This window comes from Akebia trifoliata, chromosome 10, assembly GCF_017979445.1.
Source record: "Akebia trifoliata isolate Shusen 1 chromosome 10, ASM1797944v1, whole genome shotgun sequence".
Lineage (NCBI taxonomy): Eukaryota > Viridiplantae > Streptophyta > Magnoliopsida > Ranunculales > Lardizabalaceae > Akebia > Akebia trifoliata.
The window spans coordinates 3081359-3107177 of record NC_141384.1 but is presented as its reverse complement, the minus strand read 5'-3'; the positions used below and the strand labels follow the sequence as shown (position 1 = coordinate 3107177).

Below are 25819 nucleotides of genomic sequence, written 5' to 3'. Positions count from 1 at the left end.
CTATCACTCTCATTCACAGAAGTGGCACACCCTTCGGCACAAGTACAGTGCGCTCCAAGTGTCAATCCACTAAGGGGTGTCCCCTTATGAAGATCATTGTGATCACACGTGTTTCAAGCGCAAAAGACTTGAAATATCGTCCCAGCTTCCTTTGCTGGTAGGCCATGTTGCATAAGCTTGAATATGTTCAAGTTAAACATGAAATGTAAAAAAAAAATAAAAATAAAAGAACACATAACACAACAAGGTTTTTGTAATTAGGAAATGTGAATGTGTTCACATTTGTCGCGCTTCTAGTTCAATGTGCATGATTAATAAGGTTAGCACTTATTGTGTTTAAGTATTACTTCTTCTTGGGCATTGTTGTGTTGTATGTTGGTGTTTCTGATTCAATCTCATATATATTTCTTAACGGACCCAATGCAGTTTGAAGTGTCTATGAGAGCACTAACATACTAAAGGGTTCTTAAGACAAACAAATTGTTATAAATCTGTCTAGACCTTGTCTTAGGATTGTTATGCTGCAATCCAACATCTTTTCTCTCAATGAAGTTTTGTGTATTTTAAGGTTCTCATATAATATTCCCTTATCATCACTTTTGAAACTAAAACTAATAGAAAAACATTAAAAGGGGTGAAGTAAGCCACTTACATGAAAATCTCCATTGATGTCTAATCATTGAATATTATGAGAGAAAGAGAGAGAGAAAGGTTAATCTTGTTTAGTATGTCATGTAATCTAATAAATAACCATTTTAAGTAATTTTTTAGTTGATTGAATCCCAAAATACAGATACCCAAGCCATTAGTCCTTTCTGTTATTCTCATAATGAGGACCCACACACACATACACATATACACACATCAAAAAACAAATAATTCACAAAAGGGAATGATGGCTTTTATAGAATTTTTTGCACACAACATGTAAGAAGTCAACTTAGCAGATGAAGCTAAAATTAAAGCTACCCATTTTTCTAGACTTTTTTTTCTCAAAAATTCAAAAAAGATAAAGAGATCATGAAGGTTTATATGACATGCACTTCTGAGGTGCAGTTGCACTCAAACTCTGCATCTGCCCCCCTTCCATGAATAAAGCACATCAACTTTAGATTCCACTAACCTCAATTGGCTAAGGTACCCTTGAAAACAGAATACATCTTCATCCAATCAACTTATATGTATATTTCTTTTTTGATGGTCAGCTTCTCCACCACCTTCTCTTCCTCTACTGTATATCTACCCTTCTTTTGTTCACTAATTTAGTTTTATATGCTCTCCTTACCACTGTACTTATAAACCTTGCAACAATCACAATAACTCAAACAACAAAATGGGTTTTTGGATTATGGCCATTTCTCATCTTTTCTTCCTCACCTTCCCAAGATTTGTTCTTCCTCTCCAAGACCCAAACATCATCACAGATCAAACAGGACTTCTAGCATTCAAGAATAGCATAAGTGCTGACCCTCAAAACGTTCTCGCCAATTGGAATGAATCGATCCATGTTTGTCGGTGGAATGGAGTTTCTTGCAATCCAAAGATAGAAAGAGTTACTAAGATTGATCTCAAAGGTAAGTATCTCCAAGGAACAATCTCACCATTTCTTTGTAACCTCTCGTCCCTCGAAGAACTTGACATGTCAGAAAACTTACTTCATGGGTCGATTCCTATCGAGTTTGGTGCTCTAGCCAGCCTTGAATTACTCAGTTTACGAGCGAATCAGATTCAATATGAAGTTCCCGAGACCTTTGGCCAGCTAAAAAGACTTCGGTTTATCGACCTTAGCAAAAACCAGCTAAGTGGCCGACTTCCATTCTCACTTTTCTACAACTGCACCAAATTAGAGTATGTAGACCTCTCCCTTAACTCGTTCATTGGTTTCATTCCTTCACAGATAGGAAACTATCTTACTGATCTCGAAACACTTCGTCTTTATCTCAACCAATTGAATGGGATCATTCCATCTTCTCTGTCCAATTCATCTCACATGGAGGAGCTCGATCTTGGGTACAATTTTCTCGTCGGTACGTTGCCATCGGAAATTGTGAATAAAATGCCTTTGTTAGAGATACTGTATCTTTCGGGTAACAATTTGGAGAGCGACGATGGTAACAAAAATCTCACACCTTTCTTCACTTCCATTTCAAATTCAACCCGTTTAAGAGAGCTTCAAATGGCGGGAAACATGCTCGGAGGTGAATTGCCGTCAGTAATCGGTATGCTTCACACAAATCTTTCGTATATTCATCTCGAAGATAATCGCATATATGGTGCGATTCCACCACATATGGCGAACCTTTCTAGTGTAACTCTGCTGAACTTGTCTAATAATCTTCTAGTTGGAAACATCCCCTCTGAGATAAGTCTTCTTTCCAAGTTAGAAAGGCTGTTTTTATCTAATAATTCGTTAGGTGGAGAAATTCCAGATTCTCTTGGTAGTCTAATTCACTTGGGGCTATTAGACTTGTCGAGAAACAAACTTTCGGGTCCGATTCCAGCCTCAATGGGGAACCTCGCCCAATTGAGGAAACTATTTCTCTACGAAAACTTGCTTTCGGGACCCATACCATCAAGCCTAGGAGGGTGTGTAACCTTAGACACCCTCGACTTCTCTCATAATAGGCTAAATGGAACGATACCAGCAGAAGTTGCGGGCTTGGTAAATATGGGAATATACTTTAATGTGTCGAAAAATTTTCTAAGCGGAGAAATACCGATTGAACTTAGCAAAATGGATATGGTTCGTTTCATTGATCTGTCTTCGAACAATTTTAGTGGTGAAATTCCTTCCAATTTGGTGAATTGCAAAGCGGCAGAGATGATCAATTTTTCTCACAATTCTCTTCAAGGATTACTTCCTGTATCCTTGGGAAATCTTTTGAACCTCCAAACGTTGGATCTCTCGCATAACTTACTATCTGGAGAAATTCCAGCCTCGTTGAGTAAATCCATGATTCTAGTCCAACTAAATCTCTCATTCAATAACTTCAGTGGGTCAGTTCCACAAGGTGGTCTCTTTGATTCTTTAACATTTGAATCATTTCAGGGGAACCCAAATCTTTGTTGGTCGGTAGAATCGCAACAAAGTTGCCATCCAAAGCAAGGACCAAGATTACATTCATTCAAATTCTTGATCTTGGTTGTTGGCGTTGTGTCGGCATCAGTTTTTCTTTTTACAATTTGTTGTGGATTGGGTTTCAAGGTGATCAAACGATTCAGATTTATAGCGAAAAATGGTGTTTCAAGTAAATCTGTCTTGGCATTAAGACCGAGCCATCCGAGGATCACTTATAAAGAAATTGTGGAGGCTACAGGAGGGTTCGAGAAAAGTAGATTAGTTGGGTCTGGTAGCTTTGGACATGTCTATAAAGGAGTGTTAAAAGACAGAAATGTAGTCGCTGTGAAGGTTTTAAAGTTTCAAGCTGGAAATCCCACGAAGAGCTTCGATACAGAATGTCAGGTGTTGAAGAGAATTCGGCATCGGAACCTTATGAGGATTATAACTGCTTGTAGTCTCCCAGAATTCAAGGCTTTGGTTCTACCATTCATGGCTAATGGAAGCCTAGAAAGCCATCTTTACCCAAAATCACAAAAGCCCGATTCTCCTTCGGACTTGAGCTTGATTACACGGGTGAATATCTGTAGTGATGTAGCTGAGGGGTTGGCTTACTTGCACCACCATTCACCGGTTCAAGTCATCCATTGTGACTTGAAGCCTTGCAATATTCTCCTCAATGATGACATGACCGCACTTGTATCGGACTTTGGGATTGCAAGGTTGGTTATGAAAGTTGGCGAGGTGAATGTAACAGCGGAAAACACAACTAACTCAATGCCTAATATCCTGCGTGGGTCAATCGGATACATTGCTCCAGGTACAAAAATCTTCTTCTCAATCTAACTTTTAAACAAATAGTATCGTGTGATCGGTTCTTAATGCACAAAGTGACGAGAATTATTTTTGCAAAATTGGAATATAGTCCTATTTCTAAATTACATGTATATATGTATAGGGGAATGCTAAGGTCCAAGGCCTCATGGGGATGTTAACATTCTCCACCATATTTACTTTTCAATAATACCCCTGCTCATTTTGTCTTTTATTAAAAAAAGTCAAGAGTATGTTAGTCTTTGTGCAATGGTATTTCTAAAAATATAAAAAATCTTATAGATATATTTACAAAAGTATTGTTGATAATGATTGCCAATGCATTTACTATAAACAAGGTATATAAATTCAAAGACTAAAAGACCCTTAGCATATATTATGTAAAAGACCAACATACCCTTGTCTGTTTCAGTAAAAGACAAAATGGGCAGGGGTACTATTGGAAAGTGAATGTCATGGAAAATTCTAATGTTCCTATGAGGTATTGGGTATTATGCAAACTTGTAAATATTTATGTGCATACTGGCATTAATCTTGATTTAAGATATTTGTTTCACATATAATGTTACTTCAGAGTATGGATTGGGAAGAAGTGCTTCTACAAAGGGTGATGCCTACAGCTTTGGAGTTCTTGTGTTGGAAATGGTGACCAGAAAGAGACCAACAGATAACATGTTCAAAGAAGGTATGAGCTTGCCTAAATGGGTGAAGAGCCATTACCATGGCCATCTAGAAGAGGTTATCGATCCCTCTCTTGTGAAAGCTTCACGCGATCAGAGCCCTGAAGTTAAGAAAATGTGGGAAATTGCAATGGTTGAGTTAATTGAAGTGGGCCTTCTTTGCACACAAGATTCTCCTTCAACACGGCCTACAATGATCGATGCTGCCGATGACCTTGATAGACTCAAAAGGTATCTCTCTGGTGACACCACAGTGACTTTTGCATCATCACTTGGGATAACATCTTCTACTGTCACATGAGGAAACAAAGTGTGGGTTGTTGAAGAGCTGACCTAGTCAAGCCATTTTAGAAACCCAAAAGGCTGGCTTAGAGGTGGCAGATAATGATGTGGTTATGGCCACAGAAGTAGGCCAATACCATTGGAGTTCATTGGACATCACTGAGTCCACCAAAAAGATGAGAAGGCTTTGAGGATTCTGGTTGGGAAAACAAGAATTTAAGTTCATTTTATTAACCTAATCTTCAGAGTCACTAATTTCTTGGGCCCTTACGACATCATGCCATTGTATGTTCAATCCAGAGTCTAAACACTTTGGAAGACAAAGACACACGAGCGAATGAATTCTCGAAGGAATGTATGCAAATGCAATATTTTAGTTGAAAAGAATGATCCATGTATATTGTATACATATTAGTTTGCAATATCAGATAATTCTTCCGAAAGTTGAGAATTGTGTGTGTGTGTGTGTGATCGTAGGAAGGCTCCACGCCACTTTCCAAAATTGCTAATTTATACAAGAATGTATGGAAAATGCAATATGTTAGTTGAAAAGAATGAGCAATCTCAGAGAACTCTTCCCAAAGTAGAGAGGAATGTATGTGTGATCTCGAAATGGCTCGATGCCACCTTCCAAGGTGAAGGGTTTTTTTTTCCCCAAGAAAGAGACACGTATAATTTATTTTTTCTACCAAAAAAAAAAAAAAAAAACAGAGTTGGAACAGAAAGCACTCATCAATTGGAAAACACAAAGTCCATATTGAAGAATTTGATTCACACTTGGTATACATCTTGAAGAAAAATATACAAATCCAATCCGCAATGGGTTTCATTGGTTCTTGAACTTCTCAAAATCCAAAAACGCTCCACAACTTCCGATGAGGTATTAGAGCGAAAACGAAGCCATGTTTTGGCATAAAAGTCCTAAGAAAGCACACTATATCTATATTGATGTATTTGATTTACACTATGCAATTCACACATGGTATACATTTTGAAGCAAATTTCACAAATCCAATCCACGATAGGTTTCATTGGTTCCAGCACTTCTTAAAATCCAAATACACTCCACCATGAGTCAGTATGCGGTACCCATGACACGTGTCTGAAACTCATGTTACATGGAGCATGGAGTCCGTGCGTGTTGTCAGGAGTCGTACAATTTTGATTGGAGGACTAAAGTGAATATAGTAGCATTGCCTGTGAGCACAACAAACCCATGTCAAGCAAATAGTGTTTTGAAAATCCCATCTCCCTTTAATCGAAGCTATCTATATATCTACGTTTATGATTGTAATAAAATAAGAAAAAATAAAAAGTAATAATACAATGCAAAACAAACCTTAAAAAGGACTCACTAGGCTCCTACAATGTCCAATCGGTAGTTTTCTACCGAGTCCTTTCAGATAATTCAATATGATCCAATAGAGTCTCAATGAAAATTTTCAGTATCTTTCTACCGAACAAGAAATCAGTCCTTTTTTTAAGTGGGTGTGACGAGTAATTTCACTTTTTATTTGAAAATAGCGTTTAAGTGGGTGAAACAAGCAAAAAAGTGGGTGCAAATAGCCTGTTCCCTAAAGAATTCAGTAATGGTGTCTAAAACAGAAGCAATGTAATAGGGAAAAAGAGGGGACACACCTCCATGAGAGAAACTAGTGAAGACTCGTCCACTGGAGGGGGCTGAGGGCGCTTTGTAGGTCTCGAATTTTTTATCTCGGACTTTATCGAATCGAGCTTCTCATGTATTTCCCTCAACAACGTCAACTCCTCTTCCTCTCTATAAATAACTTTTTGCTTACCAATCCTTTCCCCCTCTACTTTTTCCAATTGTTTATTGAGCTTTTGAACCTCGGCGTGAGATGAAGCAACAACTATAGGTTCCTCAAGACGTAAATGACAGTCAGCTATAACCCCATCTCTTGGCTTAGACAACTTGTTATCAAGATGTGAATATTGTAGCAATTTCTTTACACTCTGATCTTCGTCTTCAAAATAGCATTCAACATTTCTCTTTGGGATTGAATTTGGCTTTTCGAGCCTGTTCTTGCCTTCCAAGATCACATTTTCTTGATCTTGATTTTTTGATCCACAAATTATTTGATTTTCATGATTTTGTGGAACTTCAAATATATCATGGACACAAATAGAATGGGTTGCATTTCCAATTACTTTAGACCCCAATGTATTATCAAGATCATCGGCCTGAGAACTTGAACATGAGAACGTACCTTCACGGTCCAAATTTGTACCTACGGATCCCCTTATTGTTGGTCGAAGACCCTGATTTGATTCAACCCAATCAGATTCGTTTCTACTATCAATATCTTTACCATTTGAAAACTCTTTCACTCGTTCATCCAACCGTTTGATTTGTTCCCCATAAGAATTTAGGCCTCCAACTACAGATTCCTCGGAACATTTCTGCATCTCTTCGCTATCAACATCAAATTCACGGTTTGGGTCTTCATAAATTTCCCTTGGATATAATTCTACAGGTAGAACTCCGGGTCCTCGTTCTCCGATCACCTTCTTGGCATAAAAATCTTTAAACCCAATTGCAGGTAAAGAGTTGTTCCTTCTCACATTTCCATAAACACCCAACTCCCCAAATTGAGTTTCATTTCTTTCCAAAAATCGATTTTCGGGTAATCTTAAACCCATACTCAACAATTTGTACTTGTAAGCCTGAATTTGGAACTCAAGAGAAGCAATCTCCATTTCTTTCTGATACATGAGTTCCTCAAACATCCCTAAAGATTCTTCGGCGTGATGCATCTTTTCTTCTGCCATTCTTTTGTATTGAATTGCTTCCATCTTCTCCCTAGACCTTTCTCCTTGTAGACGTAAAATCATCGATAAAGCTTCACTAGCCGCCGTTGCCGATGCTTCTCTCTCCTCTTCTAACTCAATATAGAGATTCTGAAGAAGTTGTTGTTGGGTTTGAAGAGTTTCTTTTATAGCTATAATCTCAGTTTCAGCGTTATTTGAAGAACATACTCTACTTTCAGCCATAACATATCCACTCAAATCGAAATCTAGTTCAAATAAAAATCCAAATTTAAGAAACAAAATGAGTATCCAAAACTCTATATTAATCCAAGAAAACTCGATATGTCATCCACGAAACTTCCAAGTAAACATAAATGAATTCTGCTCAAACAAGAAAAACAAAATTGAAATATTACCTGATCAATTGGAGGAACTGGGCCTGATCAAGAAGAATCCAACAAGAAAACAGAATCTGCTTAAAGAGGAATCTGGATCATGAAAGCAAAGGGACTACTAGAATCAATTCCCTCTCTAAGAAACTCAACTTTTTGTGGACGCAATCCCAATAAACGACGAAAACCAAGATTTACCCAATAAATTGAAAAAGAACAAAAACCCAACAACATTCAAGTATTTAAGAAGAAGAAAAAAAAATCAAAATTCTCTATAAAGAAAAGGTTGTTGACAGAAACAAATAATAAATTAAATATCCAAAATATATAATAAAAAACAAATAAAAATAAAAAGTGAAACTAAAACCCACCTAAAATAGAACCCAGTTTCAAATTTATCTTTAAGGATCAATGTATGGGTTTTGTGGGATTAAACAAGGACTACTCAACAAACTCCAAAGAACAAAAAGCCATAACCTTCTAGTATTTTAAAATAAAAATCATGCTTCTGCATAAAGACAAGGTTTGTATACTAATAAATAAATAAATAAATCCAAAATATAGAAAGAAAACTAAAAAAAAAAAAAAACCCAATGATAAAAAAGAAAAAGTGAATTAAACCTCGTGAAGAACAGAACCCATTTTCAGAAATATCTTTCAAGATTAAATTACGGGTTTCGTAATTTAGTTAATTTTTTTTTTTCAAAAAGTAAAAAACGCGTAAAAGAAACCGACTTTTTGTTTTTCATATATATCTTTTAACACGTGGGCCCTAATATTCGCTATTCACGCAATCTCTTACTCAAGTATTTAATTTAAAAAGTCGTTATTGTCGGATCCAACGGCTATAATAACACAATTTTACTTTCCTTTAGTGTTGTGTGGGTCCATTTTTTTTGTTTTGTTTTGTCTAATTATGATGAAAACCCCACACAGCACTAGAGATGGGATGCTGTTTTGGTTGATAAAGAAAGGTTAATAATATCTGATCATCATGGTGAAGGGTAAAAGTTGACTTCTTTACCATTTTCTTTTGCCATGATTGTGTGTAATTCCATACATTTTAGCCATGCTGCTCTTATTGATCTAGACCGTCGATTGAACGATCAGCTTGTTGGTGAATTTTATGTGTGCCCATCAATGACAGTTTGGGTCGATGATGATCGGCCGTCAGTTTGATCAATCTGATTTTTCTAATGGTTTATGATGGGCCCATAATCCACTACATGTTAAGGATGACTAACATTTTCTTAAACCCCCTCCCTTCCTCTAACACACACTCCCATACATCCTTTAACGTGACATGTGTTAGAATCATATATTTTTTTTACTATGATTCTAACACTTATCACATCGGGAGTGTGTTTGTCAGAGGAGCGTTACAAAATCATTATTCTATAAAGAATTTATTTTTCTCTTTCATTCATTTTATATTTGATTTTTTTTTTTTTTTTTTTTTTGTATAGTTAGGCTAGCATGACTTAGTCACGCTCCTACTTTGACTAACATTTTTTGGGTTCACATGGACCGGCACATCAAATAATACTTTATTCCTCTATCGGATTAAAGAAAATTAAATAAGCGAAGACTTTGAAAATGAATGGCCATTGAAATCTGAAATTTAAAATTTAAACGAAGATACTGTTTTAGAGGTCTTCGTAATTTTGGATATCATATGGTCCATGACTATATACAGAAGGAAAAAATAAAAAATAAAAAGTCACTCACAAAATTTTTTCTCTCATACTTCAGATCCACCAATCACATGAGCCAACGTGTATTGAATGCATCCCTAATTTACAAAACTATCCCCTTTTGGTTGAGGTGGCACATCTGTGAGCTTTGTGATTCGAGAAAAAAAAAAATCTCATAAAATTTTTTATTTTTTATTTTTTAAAACACAAGAACAAGAGAGACACATCTAGATTATGTTAATGGAGCTGAACATGTATCCTGAAAGTCAATCCAATCCGATGATCCTAACCATTCAATAAATGGACAATTTTAATGAGGTCTGTTTTTAATCAGAAAGAGTTAAATTCCCAGAAAAAAAGAAAGAAAAAAAACTGAAGGGACGTATACGGGTCCATATGTCAAATTGATTGGACCCACTTAGTAGTGATAGATCGTCCGTGTCAGTGTCATGGATCTTTTTGTTTTTTGGATTTAATTCTGAGTTCTCCTTTTAAGGATCCATTTAGAATCGTGATCCAACATTTTGTTTTACTTGTTATTTATAACGACACTGGATAGGGTCGGTCTATTTGCACACACCAAAATGGTCAATTACACCCACTTAAATGATTTTTTTTTTTTTTTTTTTTTTTTAAATCATTTTACTCTTTTGTTATTATTTATATTGCACACACCATCACCTACTGAAAAATATTCAAAACTCACTTTTTCTTCCTTCCTTCCTAAGCTTTTTTTTTTTTTTTCATATTCATCTCATTCTAAATTGTGAGAGAAGTTGAATTAATGAAGATTTGGTTTTAGGATTCTTTTTTAAATTATCTTTTTTTTTTTTAATTTTTTTTACATTTAATCATCAAAGGAATATGTAAAAAATCATTATTAAAATCTCAACACGACGATTTTGAATAAAAGATTTCAAAGATTTTTTGACAAATTTTATTTAGTAAATTCAGATCGAACTTGTTTTATCAAATTAAGTAAGTACCTATCGAATATTACCAAACAAATTTTGTAGGTATCTATCGAACATTACAAAATCGATTTGGTACCTATCAAACAAAACTTTCTCATATGAACAGTTTTGATTCGATTGAAAGTGTTAGGGTGATAAAATCAAAGCTTAAAACCTTCATCAAAACCTTTTGATACCTTTAGATGAGTGAAACAAGTAATTTAGGTTAAAGTATATTTATTAGATGTGTGCAATTAGGTATTTTAAAGTTAAGATGGGTATCACAAGCGAGTACAATTGGCCATATTGATGTTTGCAAATAGGCCAAGCCCACTAGATATTCTTACTAAATTGAATTTTGTACCAAATATACCCTCAAAAAATTACCAAAATACCCCTAGATGTTTATTCCCCCATGTGTATTTATTGCACTTTAACGAGTACATGTTAACAAGACCCATTAATGAGCTTTAGTTAGAATTAGAATCTTAAGAGAGCATTGCATCTTTGTTTTTTGAATCATGATGATCTGACTTACCCACTTGACATACTCAATCGACACCCGTGACGTGACAAGTTCGAGAATTGTAGATCTGCTCTCATCGGGACAGAACTACGGTACCCCATAAAAAGATGCAGTTCTTTACCCCAAGGAAAGCATATCTACGATTCCTGAGCCTATCACGTTAGCGTGTCGATTGAGTATGCCATGTGGGTAAGTCAGATTATCACAGTACTTTTTTTTTTTTTTACTCCCTTTCCAGTTTACACAAACGTCCATTTATAGTCTCCAATCCTTCTAAATCTCAACCACAAACATTTAGTCTCCAATCCTTCTAAATCTCTACCACTACAAACAAAGAAGCTAGAGACTATTTCTCTGGTGTTTTCTTGCATCCACTATTGGCATCAGCCATCAAGTGGGGGAATTAAATTTCCTTTTTTTTTATTTGGTTAAAAATAACTTTGCGCACTTGATGTGTAACAGTTGCTTGAAAGGCTAGTTATAGTTCCAAGGATTTCATACCTAAAATCAGAACAAATAAGAACTGGAAGTGATATTCTGTTAGATTTCAGTTCTAAGTATAATTGGAACCAAACCAAAATCGACCAGTTCACACCATTATATGTAAACAGGTAGTCAAATAACCCAATGATTTGGGTTCAGGTTAGAACAGATTGCACCGACACGATACCAACCCAATACCTGACAGACCCGACTAAGTATAGTGGGAGACCGGGTAAGTTTAGATCTATCATTCATAGGATCAGATCACAACCCATTGTACACTTGTACACAAAATGCATGTAAATGAATATGGTTGGGGTAAAAGCTAGAGGTGGCAATATGGGGGTCCTGTGGGCGTGAATTGGAAGACCAGGCTAGGTGTGAACCTATTTAAAAAAGAAGTAACAATAAAAAAAGTCCGGTCCCAGCTCATTAAAATTAAATGAATGCATTCGAGAAAGTGTAGGAATAACTCCAAAGGCAATAAACTAAGAGAAAGCCTAATGAGATGGTTTGGACATTTTCAACAAAAGTTTATTAGAATCCCTATTAGAAGAAATATTCCAGTTGAAGGTTCTAAAAGAACAAGAGGAAGAGCCGGAAAAAAAAAAAAAATCGTAGATGATAATAAGAGAAAGAGTCGTGATGAAGTGACCTCAAGATCGTACCTCATATCTCACTTCCCTGATGTGGAAGTGTGTAGGAACCATAGATGCTTTTTCACTCGTATCTCGATGAAAAGCATTTATGATTCCTACACACTTCCATGTCTAGAAAGTGAGATATGAGATACAATCTTCAGGTCACTTCAGCATTATTCTAAGAGAAATTGCTCTGGATAGAGTGGAATGGAGGAACAAGATTCATTTAGCCAACCTCAACTTTTTAGTATAATGCCTTGATGATGATTCCCACATAAAAGGGAGTCTGAAGCCCTATATTTTGATTGATCCTTATAAATGTCAAAAGGGATCAAGAGTTGTCATCACATCAACCTGAAACAAACATTGTTAACTGCAATTGACTCATGTCTTTTCATCGTCTTGTTGTAACTACTATATGCCAAGAATCCCAATCTCGGTTCACCGTGTCTAATTTGCTAAATCTTTCAACAGTAAGGAAAGGTTAAAACTTAAAACATAAACACATTTAAAGGAGTTTCTCTTCCCCAAATTTGAAATTTTCATGTAAAATATAATACAAACGTATGGGCATTCATGTTTAATAAAATGAATTACAGAACACTGGGAAGGATGCACTAACACAAAACACAAAGTAGGGAAATACAAATTAACTAAGGACACATTCTTAACACGAGCAAAGGCAAGAATGTTCATTTCATCAATCCACTGGAACTTCAACCTCCATCTTCAGACCAGAGTTTCCAAGAATCTGCCAAAATATCAGACATTGGTACATAGAAATGTTCATATAATCATGTAAGATAGACACTAGTACCTTTATGAAATCAGCTGAATTTAACAAAGAATCCTTTGTGTAGCCTGCTTCCTCAAGGACATGGGCCAGAACTTGCTGCGTCAAAATAATAAATAAAATAAAATAAACTAATTAGCACTGAGAACTTGCTCCACCAATAGAGCAATATTTTCATCCAAGTGGTGCAACGAACCATTTTATAAATGTCTCGTCTCTCCACAAAACACTCCATTCACAAAGTTAGAACCAACTTCATCCATCATACATTAAAAAAAACCACACATCAGAAGTTTGATTGCATCCAGAAAAAAAAATCAAAAGAAAGGGAGGAGGATGGAGAGAGAAAGAGGGGGAGGGGGGCCGAAGAAGAAATTTAGGGTTTTGGTTTCGGGGTGGATTTCATTTTCCCATGGACAAAAGGTAAGAAAATGATGTACAACCTCTGTTGAATTTTTTTATGTGGGTGGAAATCCATTTCCATTGAAAAAACCAATCAAACACATGGAAAATGTGTTTTTAAAAGAAAATTGGATTTCCCACCCATTTTCCATGGGCAATCAAACACAACCTACATTTAGATTGATGTACAGAACATAATATAAAGTTTTTAAAAGCTAGCTAAAATTAAAGCACAATGAAAACATTTGATGGCATACTCAAATCCTTATCTGGTTTCATTTATTGGAGTCCGTGTCGTGGAGTTTTATCCCCTTTACATATGTATCTAGGAAAATTTTCTCTACATGAACAAATAAGTGGTTTTTAATGAGTATAAGATATAGATATAAATAAATTATGCATTCAAGCATACTGATGACTCTCTAAGGTCCATTTGATGGGTTGACCGCCAATGATAACACAGGAATATGTCCCTTAGCTTCCAAACTACCCCAAAAATTAAGTCCTTTTTCTCCTATGGGAGCCCAGAAAAAAAACCTTTAGAATTCATCTCATTGTTAGCTTTAGTCATATATATATGGGATATTATTATACACATCTATATAGTCTACACGAAGATGGATCGAGTAATGATTTTTGGTGAAGATGATCACGTCCTCATGAAGATGATTTGCATCTATGGATCCTTGCAAGAGACTATAGAAATACGATCCCATCAATCTAGATGTAATTATCCTGACAACTTTTTAAGCAATTAAGTTTCACCAAAGCTAATTGGTCAAAAATTGTTGATTTACTTTATTTCTTTCTTCAAAATTCAAAATGAAGGCTATAAGGTAGGGATAGATGCACTTCCAAAGCCTTTTATGATATTAGTTACAATCTACACGAAGCTTTCCTTGGTAATGTTCCAACACTTGTATAGAATCTAGATTATGACAATCCAACTGTAAAGCTCAACCACAATAAATTCCCAGACTCCAAATAGCCTCTACAAAGATTGACCTAAACCACTTTCGATGTGTCTTTAAAGCACTTTAGGCCCTGATAAATCATATTAAGGGCCAAACCATCAAGGATTGACCTAAAGATGAGGAACCAAAACTTAATTTCCATGAAAATGACGCAGACTAATATTGGGTCAAAAATGCTTAAATGTCATAACCATCGGAATGAATTCAAATTCAAATGAATTGCAGCAAAAGCAATAATAATAAAAATGACCAAAACCAACCTGCCTCTGCTGCTCAGAAATATACGATCCCGTCAAATCACGCAACACGTCCAACATATTGTTGAAGGTAACCTTGCCATTGCAATCCAAATCGTAGACCTTGAAAATAACTACAACAAACAAACGTCAAAATAATATTTTTCCAGTTTCAAACAAGCAAACATCATGATTGGGGGGGATAAAATTGTTTGAATTAACCAAATTTTGAAATTTTGCAACCAAACAGGTCCTAAAGACGCACTTACATTCGATTTTCTGCAGCACAGTCGCACGAGAACTGAACGGGGATAAGAAGGCCACAAATTCCTTGAAATTCAAGCCGTCCACTATCCTTAACAATCTCTGGAGAAGAAAAAACCAAAATTAACCAAACCCTAAGAAACACTATCCACATTCCACACTTGTTTCTCACAGATTACAAATCAAAGGGAAATTAGAACCTGAGATAGAGGATTGACAGCGAATTCAGGTACAGATAAGAACTCATCTGCAGAGATGAATCCTCCACCACTTCGATCGAGTTGACAGAATCTCTGGTAGAGAGAAACGATCTCTTGCTGTGAAACTGTACGGACAATTAAAAAAAAAAAAAACAATGTGCTTTAGCGAATTTCTAGAAATCCAAAACACGAGAGAGAGAGAGAGAGAGATTACAGGTGTTGTTGCAGTGCTCTTGGACTTCTTCGATGTCGTACTGAGTGAGCATCGATGAAGTGTTCCCCATCGATTTCTCGTGGTCGTGGAAGATCAAGTCGAATAAGAACCCTAACCCCAACGCTGATTCTGCAAAATAGATGCGCAGTGCGCACCTAGACTCACTCTTCGTCTCCACAGACGGATGAATCTCGCACGGCAGTGTTAATGGTGTTTGTTTGTTTTATCGAGGAACTCGTCCTGCTGACACAGGCATTCAACATTTGAACCAACCAACCTACCTACGTTTGAAACTCGTTGCGTTGACTCGAAGTTCAGCAGAGTTGACTCTCCTCACATGTCGAGTTGACTCCGTCGGCAACCTCTGTTTTTTAGAGCTGCTATTGGCACTTCAACTTTTACTTATTACACCTCGATTTCTTAATTAATAAAGATTAAAACACACTTTTCAAACAATACAAATATTTGGCTCAGATTAGAATCTCAATATTATAAAACATCATAACACACGTTCAATCAATGTCACTAGTTGTTTGCAATTAAAAGTTAAGCTTTGAGTTTGGAGAGACTTTTAAATTATCTCTTTATGCGGGTGCATAGAGTCTAAATGATGGGTGTAAGTAGAACACTTTCTTGGGAAATAAAATAATAATAAAAATTACATAAATTTATATTATTATAGATGAGAACCTCTATACCCATATTGCTAGGGTGATATAATTTTATATTGAATTTGTGATAATCTCACTGTCCCATGTGGCAAACTCAATTGACTGTCCTGACGTGACAAGTTTAAGAATCGTAGATCTATGTTCCTCAGGATGCACGGTTGCACTTTCCCATAAAAAAGTGTATCTTGAGAGATTCATGTATCTCGAGGAACATAGCTCTACAATTCTAAAACTTGTCACACCAGGTAGTCGATTGAGTATGCCATGTGAGATGATGAGATTATATATGATTCTTTTATATTTTATCCAAAAATGCCTCCACAATGCACAATTTACTAAAATGTCTTTACATATATTTAAGAAGATTTATCTTTTAGGATGTTGTTCATCATTTCATCTTCTTCACTAGCATCTCCAATGACTTCCCCATTTTTCTCCCTTACCTATATTTGAGGAGGAAAAGACAAAAGTCATGTCCTAATGATCTTCTCGTTTTCTTCTCTATCACAATCTTACCAATATTCTATCCTAAATTTGCACAAATTTTACAAGTATTTCAAACCTCAAAATCACACAATATTATCATTTTGTCATTGTTCCTAATTACGTATTGTGTTATTTATTTATCAATAAATATGATATTAAAAGTCCTTTCAAATCTTAATATTATTACTATCTTATCACTCTACCTTTTTAAAAGTAACTTTTACAAATGAGAAAGAGGGGATCATTCTACTATTGTCATCTTTTAGTAATTATTTATATTTATAATATAACTTAAAAACCCTTATTTCATGCAATGGTGATGGTGAAAAATAGGGTTGGCAATGGGTTGCGTTGTGTTGAGGTAAGGGTATTGTGAAAATTTATCAAACCCAAGCCCACCCATTTAAAAATCTTGTCAAAACTTAAACCCAACCCCTTTATTTAATACAAGGAAAATGTTGAAGGAACACTAGAATGTACATCGTGGGGGACATTTTTGATGTGGATGTGTATCAGAACCATAAATGATTTTCAATGAGATCTCGATGAAAGCATTTATGGTTCTGACATACATCCACGTCAGAAATATCCCCACGGTGTACATTTCAATTTTACTTCAAAACGAATCTTAATTGAAAAAAATAAGTTTTATTTCCACCATAAAAAATAAAATACCATTACTAAAAATAAAATCACATAAACAAAAACTAATATGTACCAACATAAACTAAGTTTCATAATAATAAAAAATGTGTATCATAACCACTTAAAGCAACGAGAAAAGAAGAAAAAGAAAATGTGCTCATAGCCTAGTACAAAAATTATAATAATAATAAAAGCATCCTATTATAATTTATCTCCTTCCTTGTCAATCATTATCAACCCTCTCCTGCCTATAAAATATAAATAATCAATAAAAAATAATTAGAGAAAAAATGAAAATGGAGACATGAAAAATAAAATCATTTTTTGGTGAATCTTAATACCTCCCATTAGTTATCATGCATGAAGACAAATAGTATTGGAGCATCGGGTTGATCGAAAGCCCGCGAAGTTATGAATTTCTTGGGGCCACCTTTCAGGGTCTGGTTGACCCTTAGCTCAACCTATTGCACATAGGACTTTTCAAAGGGCAGCAATGCATGTGACCACGGAATTAGTCTCACCCGAAAGGGTGGGGATACCCAAGATATATAAAATAGAAAGAAAAAAAAAAAAAAAAATCCTAATATCATTATGTGGTTGGAAGTTGGGAACTAGATTGACTATGTGCCTATTATTTAAGTAGCTTGGTTGGGTCACCAATATTATGTGTCATTAATTATCACTGTCGTAATTCATTGAGCACTAAAAATCTTTTTTTGATCTTTTAAAATAGATAAACAATGATATTGTAAATGGCAATCAAGAGACCATAGTTTTCGATCTTGATATCTCGGTTTTTATTTTTATTTTTTCCAAATGTTTGAAACCAAAAGAAGAATAATCATCTCAGCCTCATTGTTTCATCAACCTAACGATACCAAGATCTCAAATGACTTTTTAAAACTATGCAAGTGACCTACCAAACAAAAATAACAGAAACAATGGTCAAGAACTACCAACTCCAATACAAATCAAATCCCATCAAAATAAAAGATCCTCAAGAAGCACCCCCTTTAAAACCCCATTAAACTTGAAACTGACTCATGCCGAGGCCACTTCCAATTTTCCTAGAAAGATGTACAAGTTGTGAAATGTGAGTTCTCATTTTTATTTATTTAAAAAAAACAAAAATCAAATTTCAGAAAAAAAAAATTATAGAATCATAAATTTATATATTAACCTCATCCACAACTATGTATACTTGTGCTTGTTATTTCTATTGCAAGTACAAAGCTGCAATTTTCATAATATATTATTAAGTACACAGCTCCAATTTTATCTGAGGTGCTTCCAAGTCTCATGCTGCTAGAAGCTTCTGGATGTCCTTCTGCATAACATAAAAGGTAGTAAAGCTGTTAGCGCGGCCAAAATAAGAAAGTTTTTTCCTTCACGAAGACTGCATTGAATCCTACCCCCAAACTTGGGTTCATTAAGTGGGCTCTTACACTGAGTTCAAACCTTGTTTAGTAATGAAATAAGATTCATGCTGTTGACTCATAATGATGTTCACTATGATACTAAGCTGTCTGTTTACATTAAACAAACAGCAGTTGGGAGGAGGGATGGGTATTGCATTGGAGTTGCTCTGAGTCATTGTAGTCGTGAATGTCCATTCCAAACTCATTATTAACGACAAATGAACAGATGTTTCTCAAAGCTTCTAAGAGCATTGAAAATCAATATCATATGTTAAGTATCAGACCAATTATTCAATCATGAACTAGTAAATTAAGGTGTTTCCTATCAGTCCTAAGAAAGTCATTGATTTAATATGCATGGTTTGCTCACTTTTTTTTAAACAACTTCTGCTTAACCGAGAATAGCTCTAAAAGCTGATTGGCATAAACATACAAATATGGTTAAATCATGCTGGATGAGATGGTGTAAAGTATATAAATGGCAAGCCTACAACTTCTTCAGCTTCTTTGAAAAATTCAAATGGAATTTTGGTTCTGATCTGTGATAAATTCCCAGCAATGGCTTATTTGTACCCACACTATGATTCATCAATTTTTGCAGAGATCTACAGTTCTAGAAACTGCTATTGGCACCCCAACTTTTACTTATTACCTCCAATTAAAAAAAAGTCAATGGTTGAGAATAAGTAAAAGTAGGGGTGCCAATAGAAATTCTCTCTTTCTTTTTTGTCTAGATTTCTATTTGTTAGATTTAGGATTTTTATATGAGCCTACTCCTAATTGTAAATAACTGCTGAAGTTGTTTGAATGTGTTATAATGCTTTGTGATGTCAAGGTAATAACTTGAACCAAACTTTTGTCATGTTTGAAATGGTGTGTTTTGATCTTTAATTAGGATTTTTTTTTTTTTTTTGTTGTTGTTGTGGGGGGGGGGGGGGGGGGGGGGGGGGTGTTGTGTTTAAGAAGTAAAAGTTGGGGTGCCAATAGCAGCTCTCTTCGTAAAAGCGGTCAAAATCAAGTGTACCTCAATTTGGAAAGGTGAGGTTGTTGGAGGGTATCTCTCCACAACCTTGCCATTTTGATCCACTAAGAACTTCTCAAAGTTCCACTTGATCAGGTCACCCAAAAAACCTCCTGCACTCGCCTTCAGAAACTGATAAACTGGAGCTGTACTTGGCCCATTCACATCAACCTGTTATGTAAACAAACTTTAGCATATAAGAAACATTGTATGTGTCTCTGCACTCACGTGGGCGTAGGGGCAATTTACACACCTTATCAAAAATAGGGAACTCTGCTTTGAACCTCGAACAAGCAAACTGTTTGATATCTGGATTTGATCCAGGTTCTTGCCCCCCAAACTGGTTACAAGGGAAAGCCAGAATCTCAAATCCTGCATTTGGGTTCGAGAGTAAACAATATTTAGTACATCAACTTGAAGAGAAAGCAAATTCTACATCTTATAAGCATGAAACTTTTCCTTGATGGACTTGGGATTTAGTCGGACTAAGTCTGGATACCCATTTTTCAAAAACAAAAAAAAAAAAAACAGCATGAAACTTTCAGACCTATTAATTTTATTCACTATTCATTTGTTTAAAAATGCCGACCACAAGTTTTTGGGATAAGGCTTTGATGATTACCATAAGAGTCATGATAATATGATGCCCCCCTCTAATACACACCCCCATCACAGAACCGTAGATCATTTGCCTCAGGATACAAAAGAAAAGATTTATGGTAATGCGTATCCCAAGGCAAATGATCTACGGTTCTATGATGGGGGCGTGTGTCAAAGGGGGGTGTCAGAAAATCATTACTCTTACCATAATTCATTGTTTAAAATTAAAATCTCATATCTAATTAGTAGAATTGATTTTTGCATTATTGCGTTCCCTCCTATAAGGAATAAAACAAAGATTGAATGATGATAGCTGATGTTGATGAAAAGTGATTGTATAACAATGCCTCAGCTCAAAAATACATAAATTAATAACATTTCTAGGTTGACGGTGAGGAGGATAAGGGCCTGGTTCAATCTTAGTGAGGGGGTATGGGAAGGGGAAACCCAACATCCACCTAAACCACTTTTGACCGTTTCGATGTCATCCTTGTTCCAATGTAAAACATTGAAGCACCAGCCTCAAAGATAGAAATAAAAATTAAGCAGTCATCTCAATAATTTAACTCACCTTGAGTTTTGTACTTCTCATAAAGGTGGGAAAGTTCTGAGTAGTTCGAAGAAGTCAAACCACTGACATTTAAAACACAATCCCTTAGTAAGAATACAAGTTACTTAAAGCTTATGAAAAAGAAAAAAAAAAAAAAAACGGAAACAAGAAATGCTGGAGCTCGAAAGCTAATTTGATCTTAAATATGAAAAACCAATGGATGACGAAGATCAGCTAAACAAAACAAGGTACTCGAATAAACAAACAAATCTAAACAAGGAATTACCATTTTGAAGCAACATTGACAATCAAGAGAGCTTTCCCCTTGAATTTGTTCAAAGAGACATCCTTCCCATCAATATCCTGCATTAGATTACTTCCATCCCTCAATATAAATCAATTTTTATTCTAGTTAAAAAAAAATTTCCATACCACTTCAATTGATTCTATGAACCCATTTTCACAACAAAGAATCTATCAATTACGAAGCACAAACCCCACAATTTAAATAATAATAAAAAAACATGGTCTACCCTCTTGTTGTCCTAAATTTGTCATGGAATCGAAAATTCTGAAATAATTCTACAAATTTAAATGAAAAAAAAAATGCATGAAAAATCACGTTTTTAACCCATTTCAGTGATTGTTCTTTCTACGAATTAAACAAGAAAATTCCACATAATAACAATTAAAATGCAATTAATTCCTACCAGGTCATACTAAAATTGGTTCTTTCGAACCAGTTTCTGAAGAAGAATTCAGACAATTAAATAAGAGAGCTTCTATTGCCACACCAACTTTTACTAACAGCACCCCCCTTGTGTGGTAATTCTATGGTCATTTATATATGTATTGGGGTGCTGTTAGCAAAACTTGGTGTGGCAATAGGATCTCTCTTAAATAAACAATCAAAATTCGTCTAGTAATCCATCATTTTTGGAGCGAGTGAAGTCTCATCTAAAGATAATTCTAACAATTAAACACGAAGGAACTGTATGGGTGCTCTCGGTTATATATAATTTAGTTTCAAAATTCAGAATTTTTTTTCCACCCAAATAAAACCCAGAAAGAAAAAAATTATACCTTGACAGTAAAATCATGGATGCTCTTCTCTGTTGCAGCTCTAGCATAAACAACACCCATTGTTTTTGGAGATTTCAACAGAAAGGAAGGAAACTGTGAAGCTTTAAGGGAGAACCCATGGTGTACAAAGGTGGATTTTGAGGACCCATATGGGATTTTGGTGGAAAAATTGAGGAAAGTCAGTGAAGGAGAAGGGTTTGGTATGGTTTGAGTGAAACCATGTGAAGGGATTGTTGCAGAGAGATTGGTAGAGAAACCCGTAGAAACCATTTTTAGGTTTGGATTTTGAAGTTGCAGAGAATCAAGAGAGAGTTGAGTTGAAGTAGGGTTTTTGAATCTGTAAATTAAAGGGTGGGGTTTGGGTGTGGAAGCCATGGATCCACGTGTTCTTCGTTGGCGGAATCTAGATGTTGGGCCCACACCGACTGGTTGCCTAGTTCAGCATCTGTGATTAGTCCTCCTGTCCTGATTGCTACGTACTTCGCCACGTATCCATCACCCTATAGTCCTTCATAAGCTTTAGGTCAAGGTGGGTGGTTGGGCTTCAGACGTAACCATTAAAAGGAACTTGTTTTAAACAAATTTTGTAAGTACCTACCAAAGATTACCAAACATATTTGATAAGTACTTACCAAATAAAATTTTTCATATAAATGATTTCGATTCAATAGGAAATGTTAAGATAAGCAAAACAAATAAGATCAAAGATTAAAACTCTCATTGAAATATTTTAAGATGTCAAAAAGAAGAAAAAAAAAATGCGTGTGTGTTGTGTATGTGTGTGTGTGTGTGTGTGTGAGAGAGAGAGAGATGGAGAAATGATTCAAATACATTTAGGTGTGTGCAATAAATAATGGAGGTCAAAACATATATTATTAGGTGTGTGCAAAGGGATATTTTTAAATTAAGGTGGGTATCGTAAGCAAGTAGATGAAATGAGCCATACATGCAGCCCAACGTGTTTACTCTCCAATTGAACGTACCATGTAGATTTCCCATGTGGAACGAGGCACCGTTCTAGATTGTGACTCTTCCTTATTTAGAGCTTCTATTGCCACACCAATATTTTCTTAGAAAATCCCAATTCCTATGTTATAAAGAATTCAAATACATCTTGAGAGACTCTAAGTAAAAGTTGGTGTGGCAATAGAATCTCCCTCTCTCTCTCTCTTGTTTCAAAACCCCCCTCCCTTTTTTCTAAATCCCCTAAAACACCAAAGTCAAGTGACACATCATCAATTTTTAAAACTAAGAGTTATCTCATATGACCAAGGTCATGGGAGGAATGCCATCAATTTGAAAATATAAGGTGTATCTCAAATATGCACTGAAATGAGGGGTCTATATAAATGACCTTATATTTACTACTAGAATGAGAGAAGATGTTGTCGAAGTGATTCCCCTGCCTTTACATTTAAATGTGGAGCCATTTTAAACTGACTACTTTTGACACTATGTTGACGTGGTAGCGTGTAGAGAACCTTAGAACTTTTTCCTTGAGATACAAGACAATAAACATATGGTTCACTGCACATTACCACAAGCCCACACCAACGCAGTGCTGAGTGCAATGTCAAAGAAAGTTGGTTTTGTTGGAATTTAGAGGGTTGAATTGGAAAACCCTTTAATATTCATTTAATTGCAATCATATGGTAAATCAATCTATTAACCATAGGGTATTTAAATCCCATGTTTGCTTTATGCTTTATGCTTTTTACTTTATTGTTTTTAGTTTAGTTGATAATTTTGTTTTTGCCTTAAGTAAATTTAGTCCCACATCGACTAGGAGAAGAATTGATTTGCAATTCTTAAGTAGTTGTGGTTCTAATAGCTTTAAAGTGGATAGAAGTAGTGGGCGGGTTCACGCGCGCACACGGGAGTCCAAGAGGAAAATTCATGGTTCTAATTGGAATTTGATCCACTAGTCCGAAAACCTTAATGCGGGGGTGCAAAATCTCGGATTTACACCTCACATGGGTGCGCACAAAATAGCACAATGTGTTTGTTCGGAACTAGTTTGTGATTGTTCTAAACAGTCACTTTCTCTTTTATTTATATCAATTGTTTTATCGATTTAAACTACTTGATTTTCTATGCTATTTTATATTTTCGAATTATCAGTAATTTATTATTCGTTGTGAGAGCACACAACATCGTCGAGTTCGAAGTTACGTTCCAATTTAGAGTACCCTTTTGGATACGTGGATTGTTGAATCTTGCATAACGAACGCCTATAGACTGTGGTACTGTAGCAGGGGCGAATTTCGTTTTAGGACAGTGCTTTGTGCACGCCTCAACCATTTCTTTTTAGGTAATATTTTTCTTTTACATTCAATTTCGAAATTAAGATTTGTTATAACTTCTTCTCTCATTGCCATAAGAAATCAGTATTTAGAAATAATAGGTTCAATATTTTTCTTAAACTTAAAAGTAAATACACTTTGATCTCATGTGGTTTGGCATAATTTCATAATTGACATTTTTGACGATTACACTTATTAGCGTTAAAGTTCAAATTTTATTTTACTATTTTACCTTCTCATTTGATTTTATTTTTTATATAAAAAAATTCAAATTTAAAATCGGACAAATGTCCTTATCCAAATAGTTACACTTTTAAGCATGACCCCATTTATTTAGATGGATATATATATATATAGGATTAGGATCCGTATACACATAAAACTACTCATAAAGCTACAATGTGTTTTGTCTTATATGGGTAAAAATGTTTGGAATGGACTGATTTTTTGTGAGAATGATTTCTATGGTGAGGAGATCATCCTTGCCAAAAATCAGCCCATTATGAAACTTGTAGCTTCATATTTACAAGTTGAAAAATTTTAGACCGTCCAATTTTTGTAAACTATTTTTTGATGGGGTTAGAAGTTTTGGAATGGTTGCAAGGATGATCCCCTCACCATATATATCATCCTCCCAAAAAATCAGCCCATTCCAAACATTTTTGCCCATGTAAGAACAACACATTGTAGCTTATGAGTAGCTTTATGTGTATACGGATCCTTATCTTATATATATATATATATATCTTGATTGATGGGAGAGTCTGAGTTGGGTTATATGAAAAATGAGTTGAACCTAGGCTAGAAAATCTAAATCCGAATCAAATTTGGGTTGAGTTTGGGTTGAGGTTCCGGACAACCTGAACCCAATGCTAATATTTACATACAATATTTTGATTTGTTAAAAAAAAATATTAATTTTCTCTTCCTAAATATATTTGTAAAATTAAGAAAAAAAAAATTATAAAAATTTATGTTGGAAATCGTGTGCAAATTTATTACTATTGATTTTATTTTTTATATATTATATATAAGATATAAAATAAAATTTATGTGTTGATAAAAATGAAATTAGGCTTGCTCAATCCATCCAACTCGTCCAAAATTATCTAACTTGAAGTAACTCAAGCTCAACTCAATTTTAGAAATTCAATCTCAAGTTGAACTAAGGTTAATGAATTCTAACTTGATGATCAGATTGAGAGTTCTACAACTTGAGTTAAGCCTAGGTTGACCCTACAACTCGCGTAAGTTATAGTCCTAGGTAAAATGATCTTTTTATAAGAAGTGAAAGTAATAAAACAAAGGTCATTTTTAACTGTTTGATTGACAATGAGTCGACAAAAAGGTTGTAGATCAGCCCATTAGATAAATATAAGAGAGATAAGTGCAATTGTCAAAGCATTAGGGGTTGAAATTGAATTATGCCAAACCATAGGGGTGAATGCATAATTTATCCTAAAATTAATATAATTGGTACGGGTGCAACTTGGTTTGGTTCAGTTCGGTTTGAGGTCAAATTGGAACCGAATCGACATAAGTCGGTTCTACTAAATAAGAACCAGAACCGAACCAAATTCCATTGCAACCAAACCAACCCAAACCGAATTAAAGTCGGTTTGGTTTGGTTCGATTCCACGGATTGCA

General features: G+C 35.1%; 4 protein-coding genes across 5 annotated transcripts; 1 reads left to right on the top strand and 3 right to left on the bottom strand.

Annotated features, from left to right (window-relative positions):
• Positions 1 to 1055: 1055 nt before the first annotated feature.
• Positions 1056 to 5261, top strand: LOC147392762 (putative leucine-rich repeat receptor-like serine/threonine-protein kinase At2g24130). The gene is made up of 2 exons (XM_086456116.1): positions 1056 to 3878; positions 4467 to 5261. The coding sequence occupies exons 1-2, from the start codon at positions 1334 to 1336 to the stop codon at positions 4871 to 4873; spliced, it is 2952 nt and encodes a 983-aa protein (XP_086312242.1). The 5' UTR covers positions 1056 to 1333; the 3' UTR covers positions 4874 to 5261.
• A 326-nt stretch (positions 5262 to 5587) lies between these two features.
• On the bottom strand, positions 5588 to 8506 carry LOC147392761 (uncharacterized). 2 transcript variants are annotated; one of them, XM_086456118.1, is made up of 4 exons: positions 8387 to 8506; positions 8040 to 8111; positions 6493 to 7889; positions 5588 to 6051 (listed from the first exon to the last, which is right to left on the bottom strand). In XM_086456118.1, the coding sequence occupies exons 3-4, from the start codon at positions 7864 to 7866 to the stop codon at positions 6028 to 6030; spliced, it is 1398 nt and encodes a 465-aa protein (XP_086312244.1). In that variant the 5' UTR covers positions 7867 to 7889; positions 8040 to 8111; positions 8387 to 8506; the 3' UTR covers positions 5588 to 6027. The 2 variants fall into 2 exon arrangements, with proteins under 2 accessions (XP_086312244.1, XP_086312243.1); XM_086456117.1 differs by lacking the exon at positions 8387 to 8506 and having other exon boundaries at positions 5589 to 6051; positions 8040 to 8367.
• Positions 8507 to 12817: 4311 nt separating this feature from the next.
• Positions 12818 to 15643, bottom strand: LOC147392760 (uncharacterized). The gene is made up of 6 exons (XM_086454975.1): positions 15396 to 15643; positions 15182 to 15306; positions 14987 to 15083; positions 14742 to 14851; positions 13130 to 13204; positions 12818 to 13063 (listed from the first exon to the last, which is right to left on the bottom strand). Exons 1-6 carry the CDS (start codon positions 15463 to 15465, stop codon positions 13013 to 13015), a joined length of 528 nt encoding a protein of 175 aa, XP_086311101.1. The 5' UTR covers positions 15466 to 15643; the 3' UTR covers positions 12818 to 13012.
• Positions 15644 to 18349: 2706 nt separating this feature from the next.
• LOC147392759 (phospholipid hydroperoxide glutathione peroxidase 1, chloroplastic-like) lies at positions 18350 to 22214 on the bottom strand. The gene is made up of 6 exons (XM_086454974.1): positions 21870 to 22214; positions 21073 to 21149; positions 20808 to 20869; positions 19890 to 20008; positions 19640 to 19807; positions 18350 to 18524 (listed from the first exon to the last, which is right to left on the bottom strand). The coding sequence occupies exons 1-6, from the start codon at positions 22137 to 22139 to the stop codon at positions 18495 to 18497; spliced, it is 726 nt and encodes a 241-aa protein (XP_086311100.1). The 5' UTR covers positions 22140 to 22214; the 3' UTR covers positions 18350 to 18494.
• Between the last annotated feature and the right edge of the window lie 3605 nt (positions 22215 to 25819).

Excerpts from the sequence above, each read along its gene's own strand:
- LOC147392762 (XM_086456116.1), top strand. The coding sequence starts at position 1,334 with ATGGGTTTTTGGATTATGGCCATTTCTCATCTTTTCTTCCTCACCTTC. Across the intron at positions 3,879-4,466 it reads AATCGGATACATTGCTCCAG|AGTATGGATTGGGAAGAAGT; the intron begins GTACAAAAATCT and ends ATGTTACTTCAG.
- LOC147392761 (XM_086456118.1), bottom strand. The coding sequence starts at position 7,866 with ATGGCTGAAAGTAGAGTATGTTCTTCAAATAACGCTGAAACTGAGATT. Across the intron at positions 6,052-6,492 it reads CACTAGTTTCTCTCATGGAG|GCAATGCTACTATATTCACT; the intron begins GTGTGTCCCCTC and ends TTGTGCTCACAG.
- LOC147392760 (XM_086454975.1), bottom strand. The coding sequence starts at position 15,465 with ATGGGGAACACTTCATCGATGCTCACTCAGTACGACATCGAAGAAGTC. Across the intron at positions 13,205-14,741 it reads TTTCTGAGCAGCAGAGGCAG|CAAGTTCTGGCCCATGTCCT; the intron begins GTTGGTTTTGGT and ends ATTTTGACGCAG. Across the intron at positions 13,064-13,129 it reads ATTCAGCTGATTTCATAAAG|ATTCTTGGAAACTCTGGTCT; the intron begins GTACTAGTGTCT and ends ATATTTTGGCAG.
- LOC147392759 (XM_086454974.1), bottom strand. The coding sequence starts at position 22,139 with ATGGTTTCTACGGGTTTCTCTACCAATCTCTCTGCAACAATCCCTTCA. Across the intron at positions 20,009-20,807 it reads TGAGAAGTACAAAACTCAAG|GATTTGAGATTCTGGCTTTC; the intron begins GTGAGTTAAATT and ends ACCCAAATGCAG. Across the intron at positions 19,808-19,889 it reads AGTTCCCTATTTTTGATAAG|GTTGATGTGAATGGGCCAAG; the intron begins GTGTGTAAATTG and ends TTTACATAACAG.